The sequence below is a fragment of the Cyprinodon variegatus genome, unplaced genomic scaffold (genome assembly GCF_000732505.1).
Source record: "Cyprinodon variegatus isolate N-32 unplaced genomic scaffold, C_variegatus-1.0 Scaffold70, whole genome shotgun sequence".
NCBI lineage: Eukaryota > Metazoa > Chordata > Actinopteri > Cyprinodontiformes > Cyprinodontidae > Cyprinodon > Cyprinodon variegatus.
This window is the reverse complement of record NW_015150523.1, coordinates 1,547,182-1,574,256: the sequence shown is the minus strand read 5'-3', so window position 1 is coordinate 1,574,256 and position 27,075 is coordinate 1,547,182. Positions and strand designations below refer to the sequence as shown.

The 27,075-nt window shown below is 36.3% G+C and overlaps 3 protein-coding genes across 4 annotated transcripts in view; 2 read left to right on the top strand and 1 right to left on the bottom strand.

The window, feature by feature from the left end:
* The window catches only part of LOC107083222 (inner centromere protein A-like), a 14,042-nt gene extending 5,748 nt beyond the window's left edge, over positions 1–8,294 (bottom strand). The window contains exons 1-4 of the mRNA XM_015372240.1: positions 7,926–8,294; positions 3,150–3,290; positions 2,615–2,815; positions 57–244 (exon numbers count right to left, since the gene is read on the bottom strand). Coding sequence (XP_015227726.1) covers positions 57–244; positions 2,615–2,815; positions 3,150–3,290; positions 7,926–8,192 — 797 coding nt within the window. The 5' untranslated portion in view covers positions 8,193–8,294. The remainder of the gene's footprint in view (positions 1–56; positions 245–2,614; positions 2,816–3,149; positions 3,291–7,925) is intronic.
* A 3,204-nt stretch (positions 8,295–11,498) lies between these two features.
* Positions 11,499–18,078, top strand: LOC107083213 (lymphatic vessel endothelial hyaluronic acid receptor 1-like). Its single transcript, XM_015372230.1, has 6 exons — positions 11,499–11,628; positions 13,255–13,420; positions 14,665–14,804; positions 14,935–15,336; positions 16,527–16,605; positions 16,841–18,078. The coding sequence occupies exons 1-6, from the start codon at positions 11,544–11,546 to the stop codon at positions 17,037–17,039; spliced, it is 1,071 nt and encodes a 356-aa protein (XP_015227716.1). The 5' UTR covers positions 11,499–11,543; the 3' UTR covers positions 17,040–18,078.
* Positions 18,079–24,638: 6,560 nt separating this feature from the next.
* LOC107083219 (chromosome unknown open reading frame, human C12orf29) overlaps positions 24,639–27,075 on the top strand; it is a 9,347-nt gene continuing 6,910 nt past the window's right edge. For both annotated transcript variants that reach the window (XM_015372237.1, XM_015372236.1), the window contains exon 1: positions 24,639–24,855. In XM_015372237.1, coding sequence (XP_015227723.1) covers positions 24,766–24,855 — 90 coding nt within the window. In that variant the 5' untranslated portion in view covers positions 24,639–24,765. The remainder of the gene's footprint in view (positions 24,856–27,075) is intronic.

Genomic DNA, 27,075 nt, shown 5'->3' with positions numbered 1-27,075 from the left:
CCCCCCCAAAAAAAACAAAAAAACAAAAAAAACAACAACCTCTTGTTGCCAGGTACCTTTCTTTAATTTTAATATTTTCTTCTGTGATTTGCCTCAGCTTGAGACGCAGCTCCTCTTTTTCTGCCCCAAGGCTCCTGTTCTCCTGCAGAGAAGTGTTTTTCTCCCCAGAAACTCGCTCTAGCTTCAGCCTGGATTCAAAGTAGTTCTTCTCTGTTTGTGCCAGTTTTAGCTGCAGATCAGCATGCTGCAAAAATCAAAGGAAATAGTTAGTGCAGGCAGAGCAGCTCTTGATTTATATAGTGTCATTTAATGGCTGATTTTATGTGAGTTACTATTGTTTGGACATTACTTACAAGAACATAAAGATGAGTAATTGAAGAAAGCTACATCCTCTATACTATGGATCTCTTTTGCTTTGTCTTCTTTTTAAATTTCATAGAACAGATTGCATTTTTTTCCCTTTAAGCCCACAAACCCTCGCGCTTGACTCTCATATTTACCATAAATTGTTGTTGCTACAGTAACGTTGATGCAGACGAATAGAAATGTATACAGAAGAATCCCCAAAAGTGGAGGGAATACGATCTGTAAAATGCAATTCAAAAAATAATGGAAAAAACAAGCTGAAAAACATACATTTGAAAAAAAAATGGAAGAAAACAAATTTGAAATTTGAGGAAGAAAAACCAAAAAACACAAAAAAATCACAAAAACAAGAAATTTAAATCTTAAAGTTTTTGGATTCAAATCTTCAATTTCTGGATTGAATACATTTCTTTGCTTATTCTTTGCAAAATGATGGAACAAAGTTTATTCCATAAATGGTTAGTGTAGCTTTTTCAAATCATAAAAGTAATACCAGAAAAAACCCTAAAAGGCTTTTCATGCCAGTGTAGCTCCAAGTGTACTAAGGTTTGGAGCCAAAGCAAGCAGTGATCCCTTATCATCCTTATAATTGTTTTGTTTGGAAGTCATGTACAAAAATGCTAATTTGTTCGTTTATAATTTGTAGTGGGCAGGTAGACCAAAAGTGCCACAGCTGATGCTCTCCAGGAGTTGCACAGATACCTGGCAGAGGCCAATATTACCAAGTTACCAGGATTACCAGGATCCTAGATCCTGAACTGCTTGGACAACCTTTACAAACCTCTTCTGTTATTAATATCAGTGCCATGTTAGTGGGTGTTTTTGTATCAAAAAAACTGAAAATATTGGAAAAACTTTTTTATTTTAAATAAGTTGAACAGAGAAAACTCTAGTCCACATGCATCCTCATTATGTTCACTTAAATTTTAGACATGATGCATTATTTTTCGACTGCATCTTAGAATATTAAAGATACATTAAATGACGACATGATATTATACAATATAACGATATATTTATAATGTGTGTGTATATACAAAGTTGTCAAATCAGTCTCAGTTGAGTCTGTCAAAACTGTTGCCTGTAGGGATTTTTAAGGTCAAGCAAGTGCTGGTATTCAGTATCACTGAGCCAATACAGTTTGGTCATGTGCCAAAATAATGAAGACTCATCTACCCATCACTACGAGGAGCTTTGGAAGGATGGGGTTTGTATAGTGAGATTTAAACCCAAAGTTTCCATCAATGAGAGAATTGAAGGTGGAACGTAGCTGTGTCTTCCAACATAATGATCCAAAACACACCACTCAGGCTACAAAGGGGCAGCTGATTTTTGGATGCTGGTGTGGCCCAGCTATTCTATAGAACGAAACCACATAGAGAATTTGCGAAAAACGTGTTGAAAGTCCATGTTTCCCTGTGCCAGCTTCTTCTCTAGAGACCTGCAAGGAGGAATGGGCCAAATACCAAATGCAGTGTGAGCAAACCTGGTTATAACTGACTGGAAATGTTTGACCTGGTTGCCAACAAATGTTATGCTACAAAGTACTGATTTGAATTTTGGTTATTGAACACTTATTTTACACCATAATTTAAAAATAAATTATTTAAATATGCTGCAACGTAATTTTCTTTTTTTTTTCATTCTGTCATAGGCAAAGTTTACTATGATGAAAATTACAGATCTCTCAGTTGTAGAAGTCTAAGTAATAGAACTCGCAAAATCAATGGCATTAAAACATTTTTTGCTCGTTTGCAGTCATTTAAAATGTTTGGTTCCTGCTATATTACACTAAAGATTTTAGATCAGGGCCTTTTGTAGAGAAGCTGAAGCATCATAGCTCTGCCATCTTGCTTTATTTTTGTGCATATGTGTCATTTGACACCAGAAAACAGTTTAGTCGTATCTGGTCAGAGCCCACTGTTCATCGGTAGTCTGAGTAGAGTAAGGGATTGAAAGAAAAGGCTTTTTAGCATGCTTTCTGAACAACTGGTTCATTAGCTGACAGTGGTTGTGATGGAGGCCTGGTAAGCTCAATATGGCAATCCCTTTTGGAGGATTTCTTTACACCTGCCTCCCTCAGTGTGATTGGGGAAAGTGATAAACTTTGGTCCTCATTTAGCTTAATTTTTAAATAAAAGGCATATTCTCTTCTTTGTGTCCTTTGAAAAGCTGCCTGTTTTTCTTACATATTGCTCAGAAAAAGAAAGTAAATGAAGGTACACATATTTTTCTCTTTTTTAAGTACCTCGTTCTTGAGCAGCTGTAGCTCTTCAGTCAGCCTTCTGCGGTCAGCCTCAGCCGTCTCCTTGTCCCGCTGACACCCGAGGGCCCGAGCCTCAGCTGCGGCCCTACTCCTCTCAGCCTCACCCCTGGATTCTTCAGCCTCCTCTGCAGCTTGGGAGCAAAATGTCGCCCTCTGCTGGCTCTGAAGCAACTTCTGCTTCAGCTAAAGAGGAACAGAAGTAAGGAATTGGGTGTGTGCTGACTTAGACAGGAAATTGGAGAAGCCAGATTTTGTTCCTGAATGTAATTTCACACTCTGCTTGGGAGTCGGCTTAGGTTCTTCTTTAAATATGCAATATGAAATTCTTTGGAACAGGTCTTTTAGCTGATGGTCATTGCACTGAACATCAGATCACAGAATACATACAGATCTTGGTGTCTATAATGGATTTTCTTTTGAAAAAAGATATTTCTTCTCTCTCTCAAAGACTAAAGCTACTAAGCCTGTTTTCCTGCATAATAGGCCTTTTAAAAGCAGACTTCTTTTCTTAACACACCTCTTTGACTTGCATCTGCAGCTCCTGGTTCATGTTCCTGAGGTTCCTCATGGTCAGCTCATTCTCTGTGCGCATCATGATCCGCTCCATGTGGATTTCATTCAATAAGAGTTTGTTTTGCCTCTTGAGGTCCTCGCATTCCTGAGAGAAGTGTGCATTATCGGTGACATGCAACAAGGAGGAAAAGCAGCAGAGATTGTTTTGGAAGCATAAAGCTAGCTGAATAAAAAATGATTGTGTTATCATGGTTAATTTATATGCATCAGCACTTTGGAAGCTTATTTCTTTGACATTCCCATTCTATCTTATTTAAGAACTGGTCTTACTGTAAGCTATCCCCATTACTCGTTATCAACTGGAATGAATAATGTTGCTGTTTTTATGCCAAATTAAACTCGTAATTAATCTGAAGTGCATTCCTGACTTCGGCAAGTTATCTGGCTGAAAGCATTTTTTTTTTTAATCAGCCCCCTCTTCTTGAGTGTTTAGATGGCATCAGGCATCAGACAGTGTGAAGACTCTCCTGCCAGGAAGATCGTATGATTGGGAGTGCTGGCGAATGGTTAGAGAGCGGGAAGTCTCTCTGTCTGGGGAAAGTTCACTCTGAGTAAGACCCTTGACCTCAGACTTCTGTATAGCTGTAGGACTATAAAGGCATATTTCATTTTCTGATATACAAAGCCTTGCAAAAACAAATCCAAATATTTAAAGGAGTACAGGAATCACTTTTTATCAGACTCCTCTTCTGTGGAACCAACTACACTGAAAAAAAAATGCCACCTGTCAAATATGAGTTGTATGAACATTTGGGTTATGCAATATAAAGAAAAACTCAAAATATATATTCAGTAATAACAGATCTTCATATTGTTCTTTCGTAGAAGATTGACAGTCCTTTGACATGATAGGGGTCAGGCTCTGGAATTTGATTTTTTAAAAGCTTGTGTGTCTGCCAGCTGCATCTCTTAGAACAACACATCATCTTCACATGGAGTTGATCAGATTGTCTATAGTTGTCTGTCAAATGTTATACAACTAGAACCCGGATTCTTCTGTAAAATTGCTCTTTTACAGCATGCCAAGGGCCATCGGACATGTGTATTCACCCATGCATTATGGTTCCTACATCGGATAGCAGTGAAAATAGACCACGGTGAGGGCGCCAAGCACTCAAATTGGCTTCCGGTATACAGTTAAGGACAGTCTGAGGTGTGATGTGTCAGTTGCTCAGACCAATAGTCTCATCAGCTGTGTGTCCCACAGATGGATGAGCTGCATGTGGCAATCTTAAACCTTTCTTTTTTGGTAAAGCTTTTAGTTAGTCAGGTTACTCTGAGATATCTCTAAACTTATGCTGCTATAGGCTTAGGCTGCTGAAGGACACAGGGACCACTTTTCCATACTCTCCCCAGTTTCACTTCTATAGTGCATTGGTTAGTTCAAACTCTAACTTCATGTTTTCTTAATAGATTAGGCCTGTTTCTGTTTGACATTGCGATCATTCTTGATTGAAAAATCAGCTGGGCCGGTGCTGTTAGCTTCAAATGCAGATGACAGAGTTCTGGGTATTTAGCCTTTGTTCCTCTTCTAGACATAGCTGAGGAATTAGCTTTTACTTTGATCAACTGTCTGTGCTTTTTAAAATTCCTTAAGATATGAAAATTAGATTGAAGCTTATCTGCTTAACTGCTTCTTTCCTTGATAGAGCCAACTATAGAGCTAGTTTACCTTTAGCCTTTTAGTGTCTGCTTCTTTGTGTTTGTCTTATGACGATTAAGGAACACAGAAGGAAGATTAGGGAGAAAATGGGGAGGAGTTCAAAGGACTTTCCACAGTAACCCAACATTTTAAAGAGCACTGATCAATCCATTATCTGAAAATGGAAAGAGATAGTCATGGTTAACCCACCAACAGATGGACAACCATCTAAAGTGACAGACCAGGCAAAAAAGCATGAGAGCAGCAGCCAAAGGCCTCATTCTAAAACTGGAGAAACAACCAAATCCAACACCTAGGTGGATGAAGCCAACTGTACATTGTGTACTTAATAAATCTGTTGATTCAATAAAGATGAAGCTAAATACAAGGCTGTAAAGGTAGAAAACAGGTAAGAGGTTAAAAAAGAGTCAGAGGTTGGGGAAGAGGTCACCTCTCTTTCCAAGGTTTAACTTCTACAGCCAAAGCTACAATAGAAAGCCTTGGATTGTTGTTGAACTGTACTTGTCGTCTTCTGCTTATCCAAGACCAGGTCCCTGAGCAAAAGTCTCCCAGACTTCCTTCTCTCCAGTCGCCTCCGCCAGCTCTTCTTGAAGAAGCCTGAGGCTCTCCAGTGCCAGTCAAGAGACATAGCCCCTCCAGGACATGCTTGGCCGTCCACTACGCCTCCCCCCAGTGGGGTATAGTAGGAACACCTGCCAAGGGAGGCATCCAAGGGGCATCAAGAACCACCGCCTTAACATGGTGGAAGGGTTTTAGTGCCCTGATGATCGGAGAGGTAGGTTATCTCAAGGCAAACAGGCTCTGGATGATGGGTCCGACAAAGAGCAGTTCAGCAACCCTTATGACGACAACAATAGCAAGGCACATTACACTGCCCAGGATGGCGGAGCCAAGAACCCACCCTGGAGCCCTGCCTGGGGTTGGGGTTCATCGGTGAGTAAGGTTATTCTTCTTGGGACCCAGTGAGGCCCAGTCCAAATAAGCAACACAAGTCCCTCCCCCAATTGGCTCACCATCTGCAGTCCATGAGGGACTGGTGTAAAAGGGATTGGGCAGCAGCCCAAAAACATTATATAAAACTACTGTCCTAGAAAATGTTGAGAGTTTCAAGTCCCACCTTGCTGACAATCATTTTAAAATACAAGCCCAACATAAAAAAAAAAAAAAATTCTCTTTTTTAGCTCTGCTTTCCTGGAAAGCCTACATTTAAAGGTAAGGAGGACCATCATTTATTTCCGGGTGGATCATAATAATTCTGGTGATATGTTTACGTAAGGCCGTCCTATGTGTTCGTCCCCAGTTAGCTCTCCTTTTCTGTGCATGCGCACTTTCAGGCGTACAGTATATGTGTGGTGAGCTACATTTTCAGCCATTCATTGAAGCTCACCTTTTTCACCGTGGTTCTTTATAAATGGCCAAGGGTTGTAAGAGAAAAAGTGCTACAAAGTGTATGAGAAGAAAGAAGGCCTGAGAAGAGGCACATATATGCCAGAATGCTTTGTGTGGAAAGCTCTCCTTGCAAAGCATTATGGGATTTGCTTTGTCAACTCCATGTGTCGCCATAGGAGAGGAGATATGTGACTCATGGGGAGCAAAAAGCAGTGATCATCTGTCCGCACGGTAAGTTAACTGACTTCACTATAAAGTCCACTATATAGTCCCCACTCTGTTGATTGAGAGAATTAGGTGGACGTTCAAACAAGCTTGTAATAGCTAGGTGAAGAGCAACTTTTAAACAGAGCGTGCACAAGGAGAAATAGGCTTGTGCACGCTCTCGCACACGTTTAATAGCCGTTCCCTCTCAGGAGCAGGTACAGGGTTGTGCATGTGCATTTTCTTTTAAGTGGAGATTTAAAAGATTCACAAAAATCCACTACAATACCTTTAAAAGGTGCAAGGAAGGAAAAAAAGAAACAGTTCTATTTAAGTTAGACTGTTCAGGCTTATATTTCTAAACATCTCCACCTTCAATATCCAGAATTGTTATCTGCAGTAAATAAGAATATGTGTTTGCTCTCCTGAGAAATTGCTCCCTCAGGAAATCTTTCACACACTATATAATATGATCTCCTTCATTAACCACACAACATGGCATCTGGGTAAATGTCCTTAGCCTTGCCAGTGGGAAAACAATACTTCTTTTTAATGAGTTCCATTGGTTAGTTTTCCAAACCCAAGCAACAAAACTGTGAACTAGTCTCTGTCTGATCTAAACCCATGGTTATTCACTGTAATGCAAAGATGAATGTGTCTAGATAACTCCAATTTATGTGTTGAAATTCCCTAGTTAGAGTTTTGAGGCAATTCCTTTCAGAATTTACAGACAGACGAGAAATTTACTGAATTTTCTCCAGTCATCTGCCCAAACATAACATTTTTCATTAAAAAAAAAGGGCAAAACGATTTGCTTGTTGGTGTACAACACTGTTGAGGGTTGAAGAAGGCCCTAAAGAGAATTTAATAAGGAGAGCTAGATTTCCTTGTAATTTATATTGGCCCTTTCCTCTCGCTGACCCAACATATATAACCTTAAATTACACTGAAGTCTGAGACTGTGAAATGCCAAAATTTGAAAAGCTTGAAGGGGTCTGAATGCTTTTTAAAGGTGCTATAAATCCTCAAATCCCTATTTGACATGAAAAATTACCAATTTTTTACAACATGGTATATTTTTGCCTGCTGCACTGCCAATAAAAATGGAGTAGTTGCCCTGTTTGTACATTTTTCATCAACTTATCAGCCGAAAATAATTCACTGAATCCTTTATTAATGACAAGCTGTAAAACAGGGAGGATTCAGATGGAGCTGGACCAACCTAGTCAATCTTTTTGAGTATTTAATGGTGTTTCCTGTTGGACAGTGTCCTGTCAGAGAGGAGCACTGATGCCAGAGAAACTCTCCTCCCTGTTTGTTTTGCAATGAACAAGGAATGCTCCAAAATATATATTTTTTGACTTTTTAAATGGCCAAAATGTATCAATAAAATTCAGACTTCACGAAAAGTCTGTTTTATGGTGTCAGCATTAGTCATGAGTTGTTTTTGAAATATTTGCCTACCTTCCTCTTTCGAACTAGTTCCCCCTGTAGGTGATTTATCTGGAGAAAGGAACCACTGGAGCTGACAGCGCTGACCGGCCTGACAGCCCGGACGGGCCTCCTGAAAGCCCTGGAGAGAACTTTGACCTCCTCGGTCACCCCACACCCAAAGTGTCCAGCTCTATTAACACCAATGCTGCTCACAGAGAAAGATTTGTGGAAGCTATCCTCTGCTGGGGACTTGCCAGCTGTTGGCAGGTCTGTATGGGACTTGGCTCTAATAGACATTTCCGTACCAGATGGCTGTAATTCCACCAAAGCGTCTCTTTTCGATTATGTTGCAATAATGGTTTAAAGAGAAGACCGGGCCATCTTGTTTATCGTTAGAACTTGGAACGGCTAACTGAATGAAGTTCTCAGTTTCAGGTCTAGATCACGAGGTGTATCCCATCACCAGCTAGCTGTCATTCAGTATTCATTAGGTAATGTGATCGGACCTGACCTGTGTGAGAGGGAGGTAAACATTCCTTTGTAGAACAACAGCAGCTTGCACCAGGTTGGCCGGTCATGTTGGAAGGTAGAGGGGACGACTTCTCTGTACTGTATGATGACAGGACCGCCAGACTGTAAAAACAGAGGGGTAAAAAAGTATGGAGTGAATTTTGTTTCAGTGCAAGCAAAGACTATTTTGTAAATTAACATCTAAAAAACAAATGCGATCCAGAAATCGTGGTTTGCAAAACTTTTCAATCAAAAAAGGAATTTGAAAGTCATTTTGCTGATTTGTCAGATATAATTTTTAAAATTATTGTATTTTTTTTCCAGAAATTCTTTTTTAAGTTATCTTTTCAAAATTAATTATCTTCCAGTTTTATTTTTACAAATGCTATCTATTTAAGATTCTTTCTATATTTTCTTTTTTTCCTTATTTATTTACTTTACCTTCTATCATGATTTTTTTTTTTTTATGCCATATAGCATTTTTCAAAATGGCTTTCTACAGACCTTCATTGGAGTGAGGAGCAAAGACACAGTTCTATTGGTCTGCATGCAAATTAGCAGGCAATGATTTTATTGGTCAAGCTGTTTTATATGGCTTGTGTAAAAATATGTTAAAATACAAAATCTGTTAAAGAAAATAAAAACTATAAAATTTAAAAATGATTCTAAAATGAAAATTTGAAAAAACAGCAAAGGTATTCTCAAAAATTTTTTTGATTACGAAGGTTTTTGAAGTTTTATTTTTGTATTGCTTTTATTTTCATCTACAAAACATCACTTTGTTTGCAACAACATTGGAACAAAATCCACTCCATAAAAAGTCACTAGGTCAAAGAAACTTGACAGGAAGTTTACTTTTTTAATCGTTTCTGTCACTTTAGGAGTTCACCGGCACTGCTTATATGCAACAAAAAGATCTGGTTTTGAATCCTGGTTTTCTCTGCATAGACTACAGTTTAAGTACTTTTTTATTTTTTTTAAAATGTATTAGATATTCTGTCACCTCCCTTCAAATGAGGACTTCATGTATCCAGTTCAGCTTATTTATATAGAGCCAAATCACATCACAAATCATCTTAAGGCACCATACAGAGACAATACAGTCAGATTGTATAAAAGTTTCTGTCAAGAAAAAACAGATGATTGCATTGAGTCATCTACTTGCACGATATGTTCCTCCTGGATGAGCTTCTGGCACTGATATTTGCTTGCATTTTGTCATTGACTCTTCAGCAATTCCTTACACTTAGCATGCATGTATCGACAGTGGAGAGGAAAACTCCCTTTTAACAGGAAGAAACCTCCAGCGGAACCAGGCTCAGTGTGAGCGGCCATCTGCTGAGGCCGACTGGGGTTCAAGGAGACAGAAGCAGAGATACCGAAATAAGCAGAGATACAGAAGGCAACTCTCAACCAGCTCCACAGGCGGCCCTGTCCAGGAAACACAGCCACACAGACAAGCTCTAAGCAGCTCAGATGTCAGAAGGATCAAAGATAGCACATCCAGTTAGTCAAAGTCAGAGAATTAGAACTACACTGAAAAAGAGGCCAAGCTCCAACATCTACAAACAAAGGTGTTGATGGCAGCAGCACAGCCAACATTTCTCTCCAGGATGGAGTCACAGCCACACGGGAACTGACCAGATGAAGCTGCTATGAGAAAAAGCAGAGAGAGCATAGCGTTATGAGTAGAAAAAACAAATACTTCAGAATGAGAGAATATAAATGAAATGAAGCTAAATTATTAAAAGGGATCTCTATGCCCTCCAGCACTCTAAGCCTATAGCAACATATCTATAGAGATAGCTAAGGATAACCTGAGACACTCTATAAGATTTATCAAAAAGGAAACGCTTAGCCTAAAAAGTAGACAGGGTCTGTCTGATGGACTGAAACTGATAGTTGTTTCCTCAGGAGAGGAACCTGATAACTAAAGGATCAGCTTTTTTTTCTGAAATCAGATTTTTTTTTTTTAAGACTTTGGTACAAAGACAAAAACTTCAGGTCATCTTTGGGATTTATCGGTAGATATAGCTGAGTATAAATTGCATAACAGGGGGAAATGAATCCAATGCTTGCCGATAATTCTTCTAATCGAAATCATAAATAAATATAGCTGATCTGTGTTTATCTTTAACACAAACTGTTGGATACAAATGTCATGAAAAACGTTTGAGGAAAGCTTAAACTTTTTAAGAAATTGTATTTCTAGGATCAATTCGATTATCTGTAATTGATACCAGTTGCGTACCCAGGAGGACCAAATTCTCAAAGGTGCTTTGGACAAAGCAATAGTTTGAGAGTATTCATACGCGCTGTATTCATCACGGGTTTCCATGCATTTTTAATTTCATTCTCTTTCCCCTCTGACACATTAGTTGGCCTCTCAGTCAAAAACTACAGAGGATACCTTACAGTAAAGAGGAACGTTTTTTGAAATGGTTTAGACAAACTAACACTTTAATGAAAGTATTCTTTTTATGTCCATTTCAATTATTTGCTGCATGAAATTAAAAGAAATTAGAATAAGATTTATTATTTGTCAGACTATTTAATTAACTTGCACTCAAGTGACATTATATTAAACTATTAAAAAAAAAAAACTAATGAAAAGAAAAATAAGCAAGGTTGCAAAGGAAGAAGCTTTTCCTACTCTACTGATAAGGCAAACAGCTCTGATAGAAATGCTGGCAAAGCAGGAAATATTCTCACCACTAAGCTACACACCCAAAGGGGTAATTGTGGTCTTTCATCCATGTTTACGAATAAGGGCCCTATATTACTCATCAGCTTCTTTTTTTTATAGCCAAGGATTATATTTTTACATTTGTTTCTCTTGGAATCCTAAACACTTCCTGTAATCCTGCTTGTATATTTCCTGGACATCCTCTATGATCTCTAAACAGCTTGCTACTGATATATTGTATGTGTCATCTATGCAATCGAATGACAATGTTTGACTAAAACACGCTGAGGGCTGCGGTCATGTGGAGGCTTGCTCTATCTGGCTCAAAGGCCATCGGGCAGAGCTGGCCTCGGTTTTCCTGTTTCCTCCGCACCATTCAGGGACCCACTTCCGTATTCTGGATTCTTCTTCTCATTTACTCACTACATTAGCTATATATCTCACAGAGAAACATGGCAAGCCAGAGCTGCTTTATGTCCATGTTTCTGGGGTTCTTTACAGCAATGGTGCACCTTTCAGCCTCCAGTCTCAGTAAAGGTAAGAGTGTAGATTTATTTTATCCACATTTTATTTATATAAATTCTTCTTTATTTCCTTTATAATTTTGTAACTCATGTTCTAGTTTTAAATAGCAGGTAGTGTATTTGGAGTGTGTTACTTGGTGTTTATTTTAATTGTGGTGCTAGTTTCACTGGTGTTACTTTTAGGAAAAAATTAGCTTCAAATTTCCAAAAAATACAAACTTGTTACCTTTGACATAGTGAGCTTATCAAAAAATAAAATAAATAAATAAATGAGCATTCTTTTACCATTTGAAGAAACATCTGAGGATAAGTACGGTGGGAAATATTTCTGAGCAAACTGACAAAAACCATGCAGAGCTATTGTTTTAAAATGCTTTTTCAATATAAAAATATATGTTTTATATTTATATAATATTTATAGATATATATCAAATATATTAATTAATATATATATTCAAGCACTCCTCCAGTTACTGGTCGATTCCATGACCTAACGGGGCATTGAAGCAACAGGATTAAGCAGCCATTAGCATTTCTATCTCTTTTAGTATATACTGCTAGCTTTTGAAATATTCTCCACCGGAATCAACTTTTTTGTAGTTCATGAGTAAAACAGTTATTGGGTTTAAAAACCAATATTTTGGGCTTTTTGTTGCATATTTTTGTTAGCTGTGTCTTTTGTGTGATTCTGCTGATAAAATCCGACCAAAACTTGGAGAAAACACTGCTTTTCCTCCCAAAGGGCAACAACTGATGTGGGAGGATTCCTTCCTATACTTTACTGATGTGGTGTTTCTATAATCTACACCTTTAACTGGTGCTCTGTACAACAATAATCTACAAATTCATAGAATACTGTGAAGCAAATAACTGTGAGAGTCAAACTCTCCTTATTCTTACCTATTTCCTATTAAGCAATTTTTTTCTTCAGACTTCTGTTTATTGAGCTTTTTTCATGTTAATAAGAATTGAGATTACTATTATTTTAAAATATTTATATTCAAATGACACCTTTATCACTCTCAGCAATTGTAAGAGATGTTTGAGTTACCAAAGAGTCGTTTTTTGTTTTTTAGATATCTTACTTAAAATACAAACCTCTCTCTATTTCTAGTTATCAGAACTTCATAAACTAAATTTGATCTTTTGGACCAATGATTGTTTAGGATCATTACGGGTTTTGCATAGAATAAAAGCTACATCCATAAATGCACATCAGTAATTGATTAAATACAAAATTGCACAAGAGTCTTGTACAATTTTGAATAAGACTTTGGAAGAGTTGAAGAAAGGGAAAGTGTGAGGAAGCGGAATATTGCTTCTTCTCTTATGCTTTAAATATCTCTAAGAAACTTGTAATTCAACTTTAGAGGGATAAAAACGCTTCTTGGAAGATGTGGGTCTCAAAACTTAAAAAAACAGACTTCCCTACTTTCTTTAGGTATTTTACAAAGTTTAGAAGCTGCGATTACAATTTGGACATATTTAAATCTATCGGTTTTGTGTTTTAGGTTATTTTATTGTGTTGAAATATACGTTCTCTAATACCTTTATTATTTTGTACTGCCTTCAATAACAACTAAAATAAATAATGGATTTCATCTGAAAGGTTAACCACCATCGTTCTGCAACATTTTAGTTCCGGTTCAGTCTGACAAACCAACGGGAATCTTCCTGCTGGCGGACGGAGAAAAGTACACCTTAAACTTCACTGAAGCAACAGCAGCCTGCTTACTTCTGAACGTCACCATAGCAACCGAAGCTCAGATGCAGGAAGCAGTGCAGCACGGACTGGAGACATGCAAGTAGGACGATCATTGAACTACATGCATAAAGTCCCATGAGACCAAAAGTAAAAAACAAAACAAGGACATGTAACTCATTATTTTGTGAACATTTTAAATCTTTAGTTATTCTAAAACCCTCAGATATATCAACCCAGTTGCACAACCAAGACCAAAGCTGTTACTAGATGTATTTCCTTATTTTCTTTACCAAGTAAAAGTCTTCAAACTCACTTAATATTTCCACTATTTCTCAAACTACAGGTTTAAAGTTTATCTAAATATGCAATGTGATATATATATATATATGAACAAATACTTGTAAAGGTAAAAATTTATATTAGGAAATGTTGGATCATTTGTCTTGCCTTAAGATATAATTTCTAATTTTAAGTGCTCAGCATGCTTATTTCTAAATTAAAAAAATCCTAAATCAAGAAATATTATCAAGTAAAATGATTTTGCTGCATGGAGAAAAAATTTTATTTGGTTTATGTGCCTTTTTCATAGAGGATATTTTTTTCTTCCTGATTTTAGACACAGTGTAAAGACTAAGAAACACAATAGAAAGGCAAAACTGTACAAATTTATGTAAAAACAGGTTAGACTTCCTTTATATTAGGGTATTTGAGCTTAACTTACGAAAGTCAATAAGATGATTTTGCATAAGATGGTTTATGGAGTGAGGATGTATTTCTATTGGTCTGCTGGATGTTAGCAACAGCAATATTATTGGTCAATGTACGCTTCAAGCGATTGATTGTGCTGGGTTGAAAGGGAAGAGGATGTGTCTTTTAAAACTCTATTTAAAGAGAATGGAATTAAGAAATATAAAATCTTTTAAAAATGTGATTTTTTTTTTATAAAACACAAAAATTACCCTCAAACTGTAAAATATCCTTTTTTTTCAATCAGCATTTCATATTTTATATTCTTTTCCATTTTTTTTTTTTCACAGATTTATATTTTTAAATTCCATCCTCTTTAAATTCCATTTTCTAGATCCCATTCTATTCACTTCATTCCAAATATAAACACACATCGACCAATAGAAATAACGGTCACTATTTTTTCAGGAAATCCAGCCCCCAAAATAAAGAGAAATTCTGGCAAACAGAATTGGAAACGAAAGCAATTCATAATTATATTATATTACTCTGTACTGGTATACTTGTCCCATTTGGCCAGCACTTGCTAATGTCATCATCATCATTTGTGATTATAAACACCTTTTTTTTGTGTTAAACATTAATTGTTTCCAACAGATATGGCTGGGTGGCTGAAATGAAAGCTGTCATCCCACGGATAAAACCTGACCCTAAATGTGGAGCAGGGAAAAGTGGCCTGGTAGTGTGGCAGGCAGCACTTAGTAAACAATTTATGGTGTATTGCTTCAACGCTTCAGGTACAGAACATCCCTACCCACTGAACATAAAACCTATGCTAGCATTAATGTGACTCAAGCCTTATTCTGTGTGTTTTCTCTCTGATTTAGCCTCATTTCAAACATTTCTGTGTGTTTTATCTGCTCTAAGCAATTACAGATCAGAACCAAACTTGGAAACCAAGCACAGCCAGTCCACGATCTTCCAGATCTTCTACCTCACTGGAAGCGATGATCCAGACCTCAGCATATTCTGCATCTACATACAGATCAACAACCCGTTTGCCACCATTAGTGGATAGTCCCACCAAACAGACCCCTTCAGCTTCAGACCCCTTCACAGAGACAACAGACCAGCCTTCATCTTCCCTCTCCTCCTCCTCTGTTAAACACCTGTCCTCCTACGTTCCCCTTTCTCCTAACCGTCTGAGCACCCCCATACCCCCCAGGGTCACTTTTGGCGTTTTGACCTGCAGTCCGTCCTCAAGTCCCGCTGTTTCTTCTGAGCTCGGTCTGCAACCATCGGTTAGCCCGGCAAGCCTCCAGCTAAGTGGTAAACTTTTTTTTTTTTTGGATTCACTATAAATGGTTTGCAAATATTAATTTACATCAAAACAGAAAACAAAAAGATGAGGGAAGGGTAATGGTGATATGTTCATTTATTCTCTTTGAACATAAACTTCAATATCATCAAGAAATCTAAACTGATCATTTTAAATGTATTCTGTCACAGTTATTATTTTGTATTAGATAAAAAAAAAGGTTTTTAGGTGTGAAACTGATTAAAAATTATCTCACTCATTTAAAAAAGCACATAGTCACATTGTTTGAATTTTTCATTTATATGTCAGTAACCCAATCTGATTGCATAGAACCGTTTTAATACCAATGACGGTGTCCTGCTAGAATAGTATATTTTATTTTTGTCTTTCAAGCTTTTTTTTTTTTATAGCTAATTTTGTTAGTAAATAAAGCCTTCTGTGTATATTTACCATAACGGCATCCCGGATTACATCTCAGCATGAGCACAATAGGTCAACAAGACGAAGCATTGGAGCTGAGCGAGTGCTGAACTCACAGCGTCATTTTAAAAAATGAAACGTACAAGATTGAGGCTAAAAAGGCACGTGAAGATGTTTTATTCTAGGACGGAAAAAAATGGGGTTGCTCTGGAAAAAGAGTCTGACTATTGAAGTTCTCTAAAGCTGGAGCTAAAGCTCAGGAGCGTTCTGATGTTACCATAAAGCTGATAGACGCCTGAAGAAGTGTATTTGCTAATAGTGCTGCTAGTATTATATCGTATATCCTCTGAGCTGTTGTTTTTGAGCATTACAGCACAGTCAGTACTTATCTAGCAGCTGCATTATCTGGCTTTCTGGTTGTTCAGTGGTACTGCCAATAGATAGTGCCACAACTGTTTTTGTAAGTTCATTGCACCCAATGCTGAGATTCTATTTAGGCTCAAAAAGGAAAATCAAAACACTATTAGACAGGTGACTGGAGTTTATAGTCTCATTTTATCGTACAGATGAGATAGAAGCAGATCAGAATAATGAGTAATAAAACACCTTAGAATAAGATGCAGTTAAGATGATATAGTTGACCTTTGTTTTGTCTTAGTAAAATAAACCCATAATGTTTCTGCTCCTCTTTTGTCTTTAAAAGAATTTTAGTGTATACTTTAGACAGATGTCTTTTCGATGGTCTGTTTCAACCTTTTAAAATGGTTTGTTTCTTTCTCAGCTGCTCATATCGTGCTCATTAGCCTCAGCATCATTCTGCTTCTTCTTACGGCAGTGACCGCCTGGTGGTGCTACAAAGCGTGAGTCATGTTCCTCAATAATTAGGTGGCTTTAAATTCATTCATAAATGACACTTTTATTAAACTGAAAACATGTAAAATGGATCAAATCCACATCATCTGCATCTGTCCTTCTATATAAGACTTGATGGAGGACGAGTAACTTTGATTTTACTACAATTATTGAAGCAATCGAAAAATCCTCGCATTAGAGAGTAAAGAAAACATGATTGTGTTTTTGTTCTTTATGGCAAAGGAAAATCTGCCGGTTGTTTGTCCGGCAGCTCCATAAGGACGACATGGAGACGGAGATGTGGAAGAACACGCACAGTGAGATGGAGCTACAGAGTGAAGACGGAGCAGAAATGGAGCTTGATGAAGAACTGAGCATGAAGTACTCCAGTGATATTACACTCTGTGTGAATCCATGCCTGGAAACAAACTCTTTAGAGTAGCTGGTGATTCTGGAGCCTGATTTTGATCCTGGCGTCGATCGGTCATGTTGTATGAAACACCACAGACAAAATCAATCTGTAGACTACAGGCAGGCAGAAAACACAACAACTTGAGGCTGAAAAGAGGCAGACTATTTTAGTTAGCCACAATTCTGAGCAGTTTATTATGGAAGTATGTTTTTGCCACCTGAAATTAAAAAAGATGGCACATGGTATGTCATAATAATAACACTTAAAGGCATAATTATAAGATTTTAAATAATAAAAATGAAATCTAAAACTAATTATTGAAATTTTAAGGAAAAATATGAGATTTAAAGTCATAATTTCAACTTTCATCAGTCATAATTATGAGATATTAAGTCACAATTATAAGATTAAAGTCAAATTTGAGAGCCTAAGGCATAAATATGAAATCTATAACCATATGATCCAAAGTAATAGTTTTGACTCTCACAAGTCATAATTGTGAGGTTTTGAGGAATTATTATAAGATGTTATATGTTGTTAGAAGTTATGAGATTTTAAGCCATAATACGATTTAAAGTTCTAATTCCCACTCTCATAAGTTCTATTGACGAGATTTTAATAATGAGGAGAATTGAAAGTTAATTATGATATTTAAATAGATAATTATGACACACTTTGTATCCCATAATTACATCATAAAGACAGACATAGGTTGGAACTTTGACTAGGCCATTAGGTGAGTAAGCTTTCACGTAAAGCATTCTATTGTATCTGTCTGCACAATATATCACAACTATATTATCATGTGTATCCTAACCACTGTGAGTCTGTGCAATATCAAGATAGCAAAGAAATACTTGGACAGTAATACATATTAACACATTTTGTCAATTCATTCATGCACTCCATGTTAAATGTACATTTTGTAATGCTTGTTCTCTGAAGTAGCAGGAAATGTTTTAGGGAGGCCATAAAGAAATAATAAAAGCATGTATTTGTTGTCAACTATGCATTTTACTGCCTTTACTGCAGCTGTAGCCATAAGAAAGTTTTTCTTCAAAATCACACTATTGGGATAGAAATAAGAGTTTCTGTTTTTTCCCCCAGTTCTTTGGATAAACCACTTTTTTTCTTATTTATTTTTATAAGCAGCAGTGGGTTTAAGAATTTTGGAGCCCAAGGCAAAGGCTGATATGAGGCCGTCTGAAATGAGACATAATATAGAAATAAATAGGGTAATTATACTGATATAGACATTTTAACATAATGTGTCTGCATTATTTGTTTTACTTTTTAGTCTTTTCTTGTTTCCACGTCCGCATGTTTATTTTCCTTTTGTCCTTGTCTTTTTTTTTCTTCTTCTGTCCAGTTCACACATATTCCTCTCTTTTTCTTCCTGTCCCTTTTTCATGTTGTCTTCCTCTCTTATTTATTAATTTTTTATGCTTATATTTTTTTTGCCCTTTTTTTCCTAAAACCTTTATTAGCCATGGCCTCAGCAAATCTTGCAAGAAGATGATTCTGACTGACTGACTTTATTCACTATCCAATCCGTACCTGTAACATGCTCCAAACCGCAGATTCATTTGCACACACGCAACCATAAAACGTCTGGTTCATCATTGATTGTTCTTTAAGAAAAAAGACCTAAATCTCTTTTTTTTTTATCCATGATTATGAAAAGCTTTCTTTCTTTTCTGAGAGAATAAATGCATTTACATCCTGTTTGGTTTATCACTGGTTTGTACCGGACCTCTCCCAGAAATGGGATCCTACCCTACTCCTGGTAGCTTATTTTTCACTTTATATTTGTAAATAATTGTAGTATTTTAGTGTTATATGTTTGGTTTCATTGTGCTTTAATGGTATATAGTGCATGATCTTAAAAAATTACACAACCCAACTAGAGTAGCTTCGTATCATCTTTTTTTCTTCTCTTCTCTCCTTTAACTCCTGTTTGTTTTCATGTTATTTGCTGCTGACTCCTGGATCCTTTTCGCATGTGTGCAGTAAGATGGACCGATTCAATGTAGAGGACACTGAAGGCTCACTTTTTAGCAAAAGAACTAAAATCAAACACATAATTAATGTTCATAAATAATAACTGTATTGACTATATGTATATGCAGAGTTTTATGGAGCTCTCAGGAACTTGGGGTTCATGAAAATATTTTATTTCTTTGGTAGTAAAATAAAATAGTTATCAACCAAAAAGTAAGTTTTTCTCATTTGTTTGAGTTCACCTTCAGCTATGATACATCAAACCAAGCAGAGGAACAGACTGGATGTATATAGAACAGCCTGGGATCAACCAGCACTTAGTTTTACCTAATGGTGATTACGCCACTGAGTTTAAATTTATATAATAACCATAATGCATGTCACCTTGAAAGGAAATGAATTGTCCTCTTGCTCAACTGTGCTATACAAACAAACTTGCCTTGCCAAATTATAGATATTTCTTTTGAATTATATGCAGTAATCAAGCAATTTAAGATTTTACCTCAAGCACATATGATGCCATTGTTTTTACCCCTCATTACATTACATTCTTCACTAACAATGGCAATAAATCGGATTCTGATTCTGATTCTGATTCTGATGTACAACTTTTTTTTTTTTCTTCTAAATTTTATTTCACAGGAAGTTCACTCATTTTGAAATTGTTAAATGAATTTCAATAAGGGTTTGAGTTTGGGTGAATTATTTTATATATGTACATATTTAAAATCATTATTGATTATTATTTTACTTTGAGAGCACTCATAATTTAATTAATACAGTAAATCTTTTTTTATTACTGGTTAATTAATGTCAAGTTACCCAAAATTATATATATATACATATATATATTTATATTCACTATATTCCCGTTTATGAAGCTATTTTTGTGCGACTTTCCTCCAGACAGCAAGGTGGCGCTAACGAGCCTTCCTTTACTGTGTGATTCGATGAACATTTGGTCAAAGAAGAATCGCATCATACTGTAAACACATTCACATGCTGTCCGCTTGCTGCTAACATTATTGCTTTCGAGGATAACTTTATAAACCCAAAGAATAAAGAAGGCAGAGGAATCCTGCTCCTCCGCCGCCATGCGCCGGTTGGGCTCCGTTCAGCAGAAGATACCCTGTGTTTTTCTCACCGACGTTAAAGACGAAGCGTCCAGAAAGCGAGAGCATCAGGTGAGATAAAAGCTAACTATTAATCACCATCTCATTTATTCTGCTTCTCTTATGCTCTAGTCCGCATTTATTATCTTATTTCAAGTGGATAATATGCAGTTAGTTCATTTTAACGACATTTTAGGGCGTTAATCTCATTCACCTCATTAATTTAAGGATAAATGCATAGATTTTAATACATTTTCACTTTATTAGCTCAGTTTTGTCTGTGCTCTGCTAAATGCGTTTCCTATGAAGATGATATGGGCTGATAAACGATACCTGAATTGTAACAATTTAATATTTCACCTTTACTATTGATTTGATCATTTAAAAGTTCAGTCAGCTTTAAGCTGAAGGAGATGACTTTTATATAATTTAACATCAGGGGATTGATTATCTAAAAGAGAATCTAGGATCTAGATACATCTATTTCTAGGATTTCTAGGTTTCAGGGCTGCCAACTTTTCACCAAACCTTGGGGTGAGATTTTGAACCCTGTCAGGGTTAGATGAGGACAGGTGCAGCTATAGGTTGGAGGTTTTCAGAGGATTTAACTGAAACAAAGTGGCAAAATGTGGGATTTCTACAGAACAGTAAATGTTACTAAATTACAGTGATCTTTAGTTATGTGGAACATTTTTCACACAATATACATTGTTTTTTTATATTCTGGTGATTTTTAGAGAATTGAAGTAATGCAGAATGGGGCCTACTAAAATACTTTCATCTTAAATATACTTTAAACTAAGAATATCACAGCTGTGTTTATTCTATGCAGTTCAAGTAAATTAAACAATGCAGAACTAATAAGTAGTGATGATGAGATGAAGCCTCATGAGGCACTGAACCATTTGGCCAAATTGCTTAAACGATCCCCAAAGTTCATGAAGCTCCATGTGAATATGTCACCACCTACTGGTGGAATGCAGAACTACAGTTTGTAATAAAATTGTGTTTTTTGATGCAGTTGTTTTTCTCTCTCTCCCCAATAGTTTCCCCCCATTTTTTTGGTCTTGATCACGTTGGAAGTTGTGTCAACCAATCTTTTGGCTAAACCAACCTAATGTGGCAGCATTTTTACCCAATCTATATTTTTACTAGGGCAAACCAATACAAATTAGTCTCATTAGCCAAAATAATTAAACATAATCGCAACTTTCAAAAGTCAAAGGAAGGTCTTGAACGATCAACCTCAGGAGTGGGAATCTGTGTCTTACAGATGACACCTCTTATGTGACCACCTGTACAACTGGAGAAAATACTACTTAACACTAATGTTACAGCTGTGTCTGGTGGCTTGCTCAGATATTAATCATTACATTGTTTATTCTATCCAAAATAGATTTAAGCAACTAGATTGGTTGGAAAAACAACCAATCTATTCTTATAATCTATCCAGCTGACTGCAACTCCTACAATCTCCCACATCTTGACTGAACACTGAGGCTGTTTAGAAGCCTCTCAAAATTCTTGCGCTTTCTGAACCACTTCCTGAAGCGGTCACGTGGTAACATGGTAGCGAGGCTACCATGTTACCTGGATGTTTCATTTTGGTAGATGTGATGGAAATTAAGTGTTGAAACATATTCAGTGGATCAACTTTTGACTTATTAAATTGCAATGAATTGCATTCAATGAAATAGATAAATGTTACATCTCTGTGTTTTATGCAATATGTATTTATTTGCTGCTATATTCTGTCCCTCTGTTTACATTGGGGATCACATTTCATCATTGTTCAATCCCGTCCTTTCATTTGAAGGCTGTTGGGGTCTTTTGGACAAATAATTATTTTAATGATATAAAGTAGAGCATTTGTCTCCTTGTAGATCCGTCCTTATTGGGACCTTTGAACCCCTTACGACGTTGGCCGGTATCTGTTTAAATCGGATTCCCTCTGAAGCATCGTCTGTCTTCTTTGGGCTCGAAAAACTTTTCTAAAACCCACATGTTCCATCTAGAGCTGATCCATTTTGCCAAAAATCTATTTTGATATTATTTCCAACCAATATTGTGATTTATTTTATTTTTTTTCTCCATTTCCTCCCAGTCTTTTCCTGAACTTGAAAGCTTTCTTGTCCAGAGTTTATTGTTTCGGGTCTCTACTGTAAGCTCTGAGTGGAGAAGTTCTTTCTTCTATTAACTTGTATTGATCTGCTGCAGCTCTTTCTTCTTTGTGGCGGCAAATCCGCTGTAAGCATATTACCGNGAACTTTGACTAGGCCATTAGGTGAGTAAGCTTTCACGTAAAGCATTCTATTGTATCTGTCTGCACAATATATCACAACTATATTATCATGTGTATCCTAACCACTGTGAGTCTGTGCAATATCAAGATAGCAAAGAAATACTTGGACAGTAATACATATTAACACATTTTGTCAATACATTCATGCACTCCATGTTAAATGTACATTTTGTAATGCTTGTTCTCTGAAGTAGCAGGAAATGTTTTAGGGAGGCCATAAAGAAATAATAAAAGCATGTATTTGTTGTCAACTATGCATTTTACTGCCTTTACTGCAGCTGTAGCCATAAGAAAGTTTTTCTTCAAAATCACACTATTGGGATAGAAATAAGAGTTTCTGTTTTTTCCCCCAGTTCTTTGGATAAACCACTTTTTTTCTTATTTATTTTTATAAGCAGCAGTGGGTTTAAGAATTTTGGAGCCCAAGGCAAAGGCTGATATGAGGCCGTCTGAAATGAGACATAATATAGAAATAAATAGGGTAATTATACTGATATAGACATTTTAACATAATGTGTCTGCATTATTTGTTTTACTTTTTAGTCTTTTCTTGTTTCCACGTCCGCATGTTTATTTTCCTTTTGTCCTTGTCTTTTTTTTTCTTCTTCTGTCCAGTTCACACATATTCCTCTCTTTTTCTTCCTGTCCCTTTTTCATGTTGTCTTCCTCTCTTATTTATTAATTTTTTATGCTTATATTTTTTTTGCCCTTTTTTTCCTAAAACCTTTATTAGCCATGGCCTCAGCAAATCTTGCAAGAAGATGATTCTGACTGACTGACTTTATTCACTATCCAATCCGTACCTGTAACATGCTCCAAACCGCAGATTCATTTGCACACACGCAACCATAAAACGTCTGGTTCATCATTGATTGTTCTTTAAGAAAAAAGACCTAAATCTCTTTTTTTTTTATCCATGATTATGAAAAGCTTTCTTTCTTTTCTGAGAGAATAAATGCATTTACATCCTGTTTGGTTTATCACTGGTTTGTACCGGACCTCTCCCAGAAATGGGATCCTACCCTACTCCTGGTAGCTTATTTTTCACTTTATATTTGTAAATAATTGTAGTATTTTAGTGTTATATGTTTGGTTTCATTGTGCTTTAATGGTATATAGTGCATGATCTTAAAAAATTACACAACCCAACTAGAGTAGCTTCGTATCATCTTTTTTTCTTCTCTTCTCTCCTTTAACTCCTGTTTGTTTTCATGTTATTTGCTGCTGACTCCTGGATCCTTTTCGCATGTGTGCAGTAAGATGGACCGATTCAATGTAGAGGACACTGAAGGCTCACTTTTTAGCAAAAGAACTAAAATCAAACACATAATTAATGTTCATAAATAATAACTGTATTGACTATATGTATATGCAGAGTTTTATGGAGCTCTCAGGAACTTGGGGTTCATGAAAATATTTTATTTCTTTGGTAGTAAAATAAAATAGTTATCAACCAAAAAGTAAGTTTTTCTCATTTGTTTGAGTTCACCTTCAGCTATGATACATCAAACCAAGCAGAGGAACAGACTGGATGTATATAGAACAGCCTGGGATCAACCAGCACTTAGTTTTACCTAATGGTGATTACGCCACTGAGTTTAAATTTATATAATAACCATAATGCATGTCACCTAGAAAGGAAATGAATTGTCCTCTTGCTCAACTGTGCTATACAAACAAACTTGCCTTGCCAAATTATAGATATTTCTTTTGAATTATATGCAGTAATCAAGCAATTTAAGATTTTACCTCAAGCACATATGATGCCATTGTTTTTACCCCTCATTACATTACATTCTTCACTAACAATGGCAATAAATCGGATTCTGATTCTGATTCTGATTCTGATGTACAACTTTTTTTTTTTTCTTCTAAATTTTATTTCACAGGAAGTTCACTCATTTTGAAATTGTTAAATGAATTTCAATAAGGGTTTGAGTTTGGGTGAATTATTTTATATATGTACATATTTAAAATCATTATTGATTATTATTTTACTTTGAGAGCACTCATAATTTAATTAATACAGTAAATCTTTTTTTATTACTGGTTAATTAATGTCACGTCACCCAAAATTATATATATATACATATATATATTTATATTCACTATATTCCCGTTTATGAAGCTATTTTTGTGCGACTTTCCTCCAGACAGCAAGGTGGCGCTAACGAGCCTTCCTTTACTGTGTGATTCGATGAACATTTGGTCAAAGAAGAATCGCATCATACTGTAAACACATTCACATGCTGTCCGCTTGCTGCTAACATTATTGCTTTCGAGGATAACTTTATAAACCCAAAGAATAAAGAAGGCAGAGGAATCCTGCTCCTCCGCCGCCATGCGCCGGTTGGGCTCCGTTCAGCAGAAGATACCCTGTGTTTTTCTCACCGACGTTAAAGACGAAGCGTCCAGAAAGCGAGAGCATCAGGTGAGATAAAAGCTAACTATTAATCACCATCTCATTTATTCTGCTTCTCTTATGCTCTAGTCCGCATTTATTATCTTATTTCAAGTGGATAATATGCAGTTAGTTCATTTTAACGACATTTTAGGGCGTTAATCTCATTCACCTCATTAATTTAAGGATAAATGCATAGATTTTAATACATTTTCACTTTATTAGCTCAGTTTTGTCTGTGCTCTGCTAAATGCGTTTCCTATGAAGATGATATGGGCTGATAAACGATACCTGAATTGTAACAATTTAATATTTCACCTTTACTATTGATTTGATCATTTAAAAGTTCAGTCAGCTTTAAGCTGAAGGAGATGACTTTTATATAATTTAACATCAGGGGATTGATTATCTAAAAGAGAATCTAGGATCTAGATACATCTATTTCTAGGATTTCTAGGTTTCAGGGCTGCCAACTTTTCACCAAACCTTGGGGTGAGATTTTGAACCCTGTCAGGGTTAGATGAGGACAGGTGCAGCTATAGGTTGGAGGTTTTCAGAGGATTTAACTGAAACAAAGTGGCAAAATGTGGGATTTCTACAGAACAGTAAATGTTACTAAATTACAGTGATCTTTAGTTATGTGGAACATTTTTCACACAATATACATTGTTTTTTTATATTCTGGTGATTTTTAGAGAATTGAAGTAATGCAGAATGGGGCCTACTAAAATACTTTCATCTTAAATATACTTTAAACTAAGAATATCACAGCTGTGTTTATTCTATGCAGTTCAAGTAAATTAAACAATGCAGAACTAATAAGTAGTGATGATGAGATGAAGCCTCATGAGGCACTGAACCATTTGGCCAAATTGCTTAAACGATCCCCAAAGTTCATGAAGCTCCATGTGAATATGTCACCACCTACTGGTGGAATGCAGAACTACAGTTTGTAATAAAATTGTGTTTTTTGATGCAGTTGTTTTTCTCTCTCTCCCCAATAGTTTCCCCCCATTTTTTTGGTCTTGATCACGTTGGAAGTTGTGTCAACCAATCTTTTGGCTAAACCAACCTAATGTGGCAGCATTTTTACCCAATCTATATTTTTACTAGGGCAAACCAATACAAATTAGTCTCATTAGCCAAAATAATTAAACATAATCGCAACTTTCAAAAGTCAAAGGAAGGTCTTGAACGATCAACCTCAGGAGTGGGAATCTGTGTCTTACAGATGACACCTCTTATGTGACCACCTGTACAACTGGAGAAAATACTACTTAACACTAATGTTACAGCTGTGTCTGGTGGCTTGCTCAGATATTAATCATTACATTGTTTATTCTATCCAAAATAGATTTAAGCAACTAGATTGGTTGGAAAAACAACCAATCTATTCTTATAATCTATCCAGCTGACTGCAACTCCTACAATCTCCCACATCTTGACTGAACACTGAGGCTGTTTAGAAGCCTCTCAAAATTCTTGCGCTTTCTGAACCACTTCCTGAAGCGGTCACGTGGTAACATGGTAGCGAGGCTACCATGTTACCTGGATGTTTCATTTTGGTAGATGTGATGGAAATTAAGTGTTGAAACATATTCAGTGGATCAACTTTTGACTTATTAAATTGCAATGAATTGCATTCAATGAAATAGATAAATGTTACATCTCTGTGTTTTATGCAATATGTATTTATTTGCTGCTATATTCTGTCCCTCTGTTTACATTGGGGATCACATTTCATCATTGTTCAATCCCGTCCTTTCATTTGAAGGCTGTTGGGGTCTTTTGGACAAATAATTATTTTAATGATATAAAGTAGAGCATTTGTCTCCTTGTAGATCCGTCCTTATTGGGACCTTTGAACCCCTTACGACGTTGGCCGGTATCTGTTTAAATCGGATTCCCTCTGAAGCATCGTCTGTCTTCTTTGGGCTCGAAAAACTTTTCTAAAACCCACATGTTCCATCTAGAGCTGATCCATTTTGCCAAAAATCTATTTTGATATTATTTCCAACCAATATTGTGATTTATTTTATTTTTTTTCTCCATTTCCTCCCAGTCTTTTCCTGAACTTGAAAGCTTTCTTGTCCAGAGTTTATTGTTTCGGGTCTCTACTGTAAGCTCTGAGTGGAGAAGTTCTTTCTTCTATTAACTTGTATTGATCTGCTGCAGCTCTTTCTTCTTTGTGGCGGCAAATCCGCTGTAAGCATATTACCGGGGTAGAAATTTAGTGTCTTATTTTTGTTA

Bases quoted from the DNA above. Each gene is read 5' to 3' on its own strand.
- LOC107083213 (XM_015372230.1), top strand. From the start codon at position 11,544: ATGGCAAGCCAGAGCTGCTTTATGTCCATGTTTCTGGGGTTCTTTACA. The intron at 11,629-13,254 runs GTAAGAGTGTAG...GCAACATTTTAG, and splicing joins AGCCTCCAGTCTCAGTAAAG to TTCCGGTTCAGTCTGACAAA. The intron at 13,421-14,664 runs GTAGGACGATCA...TGTTTCCAACAG, and splicing joins CACGGACTGGAGACATGCAA to ATATGGCTGGGTGGCTGAAA.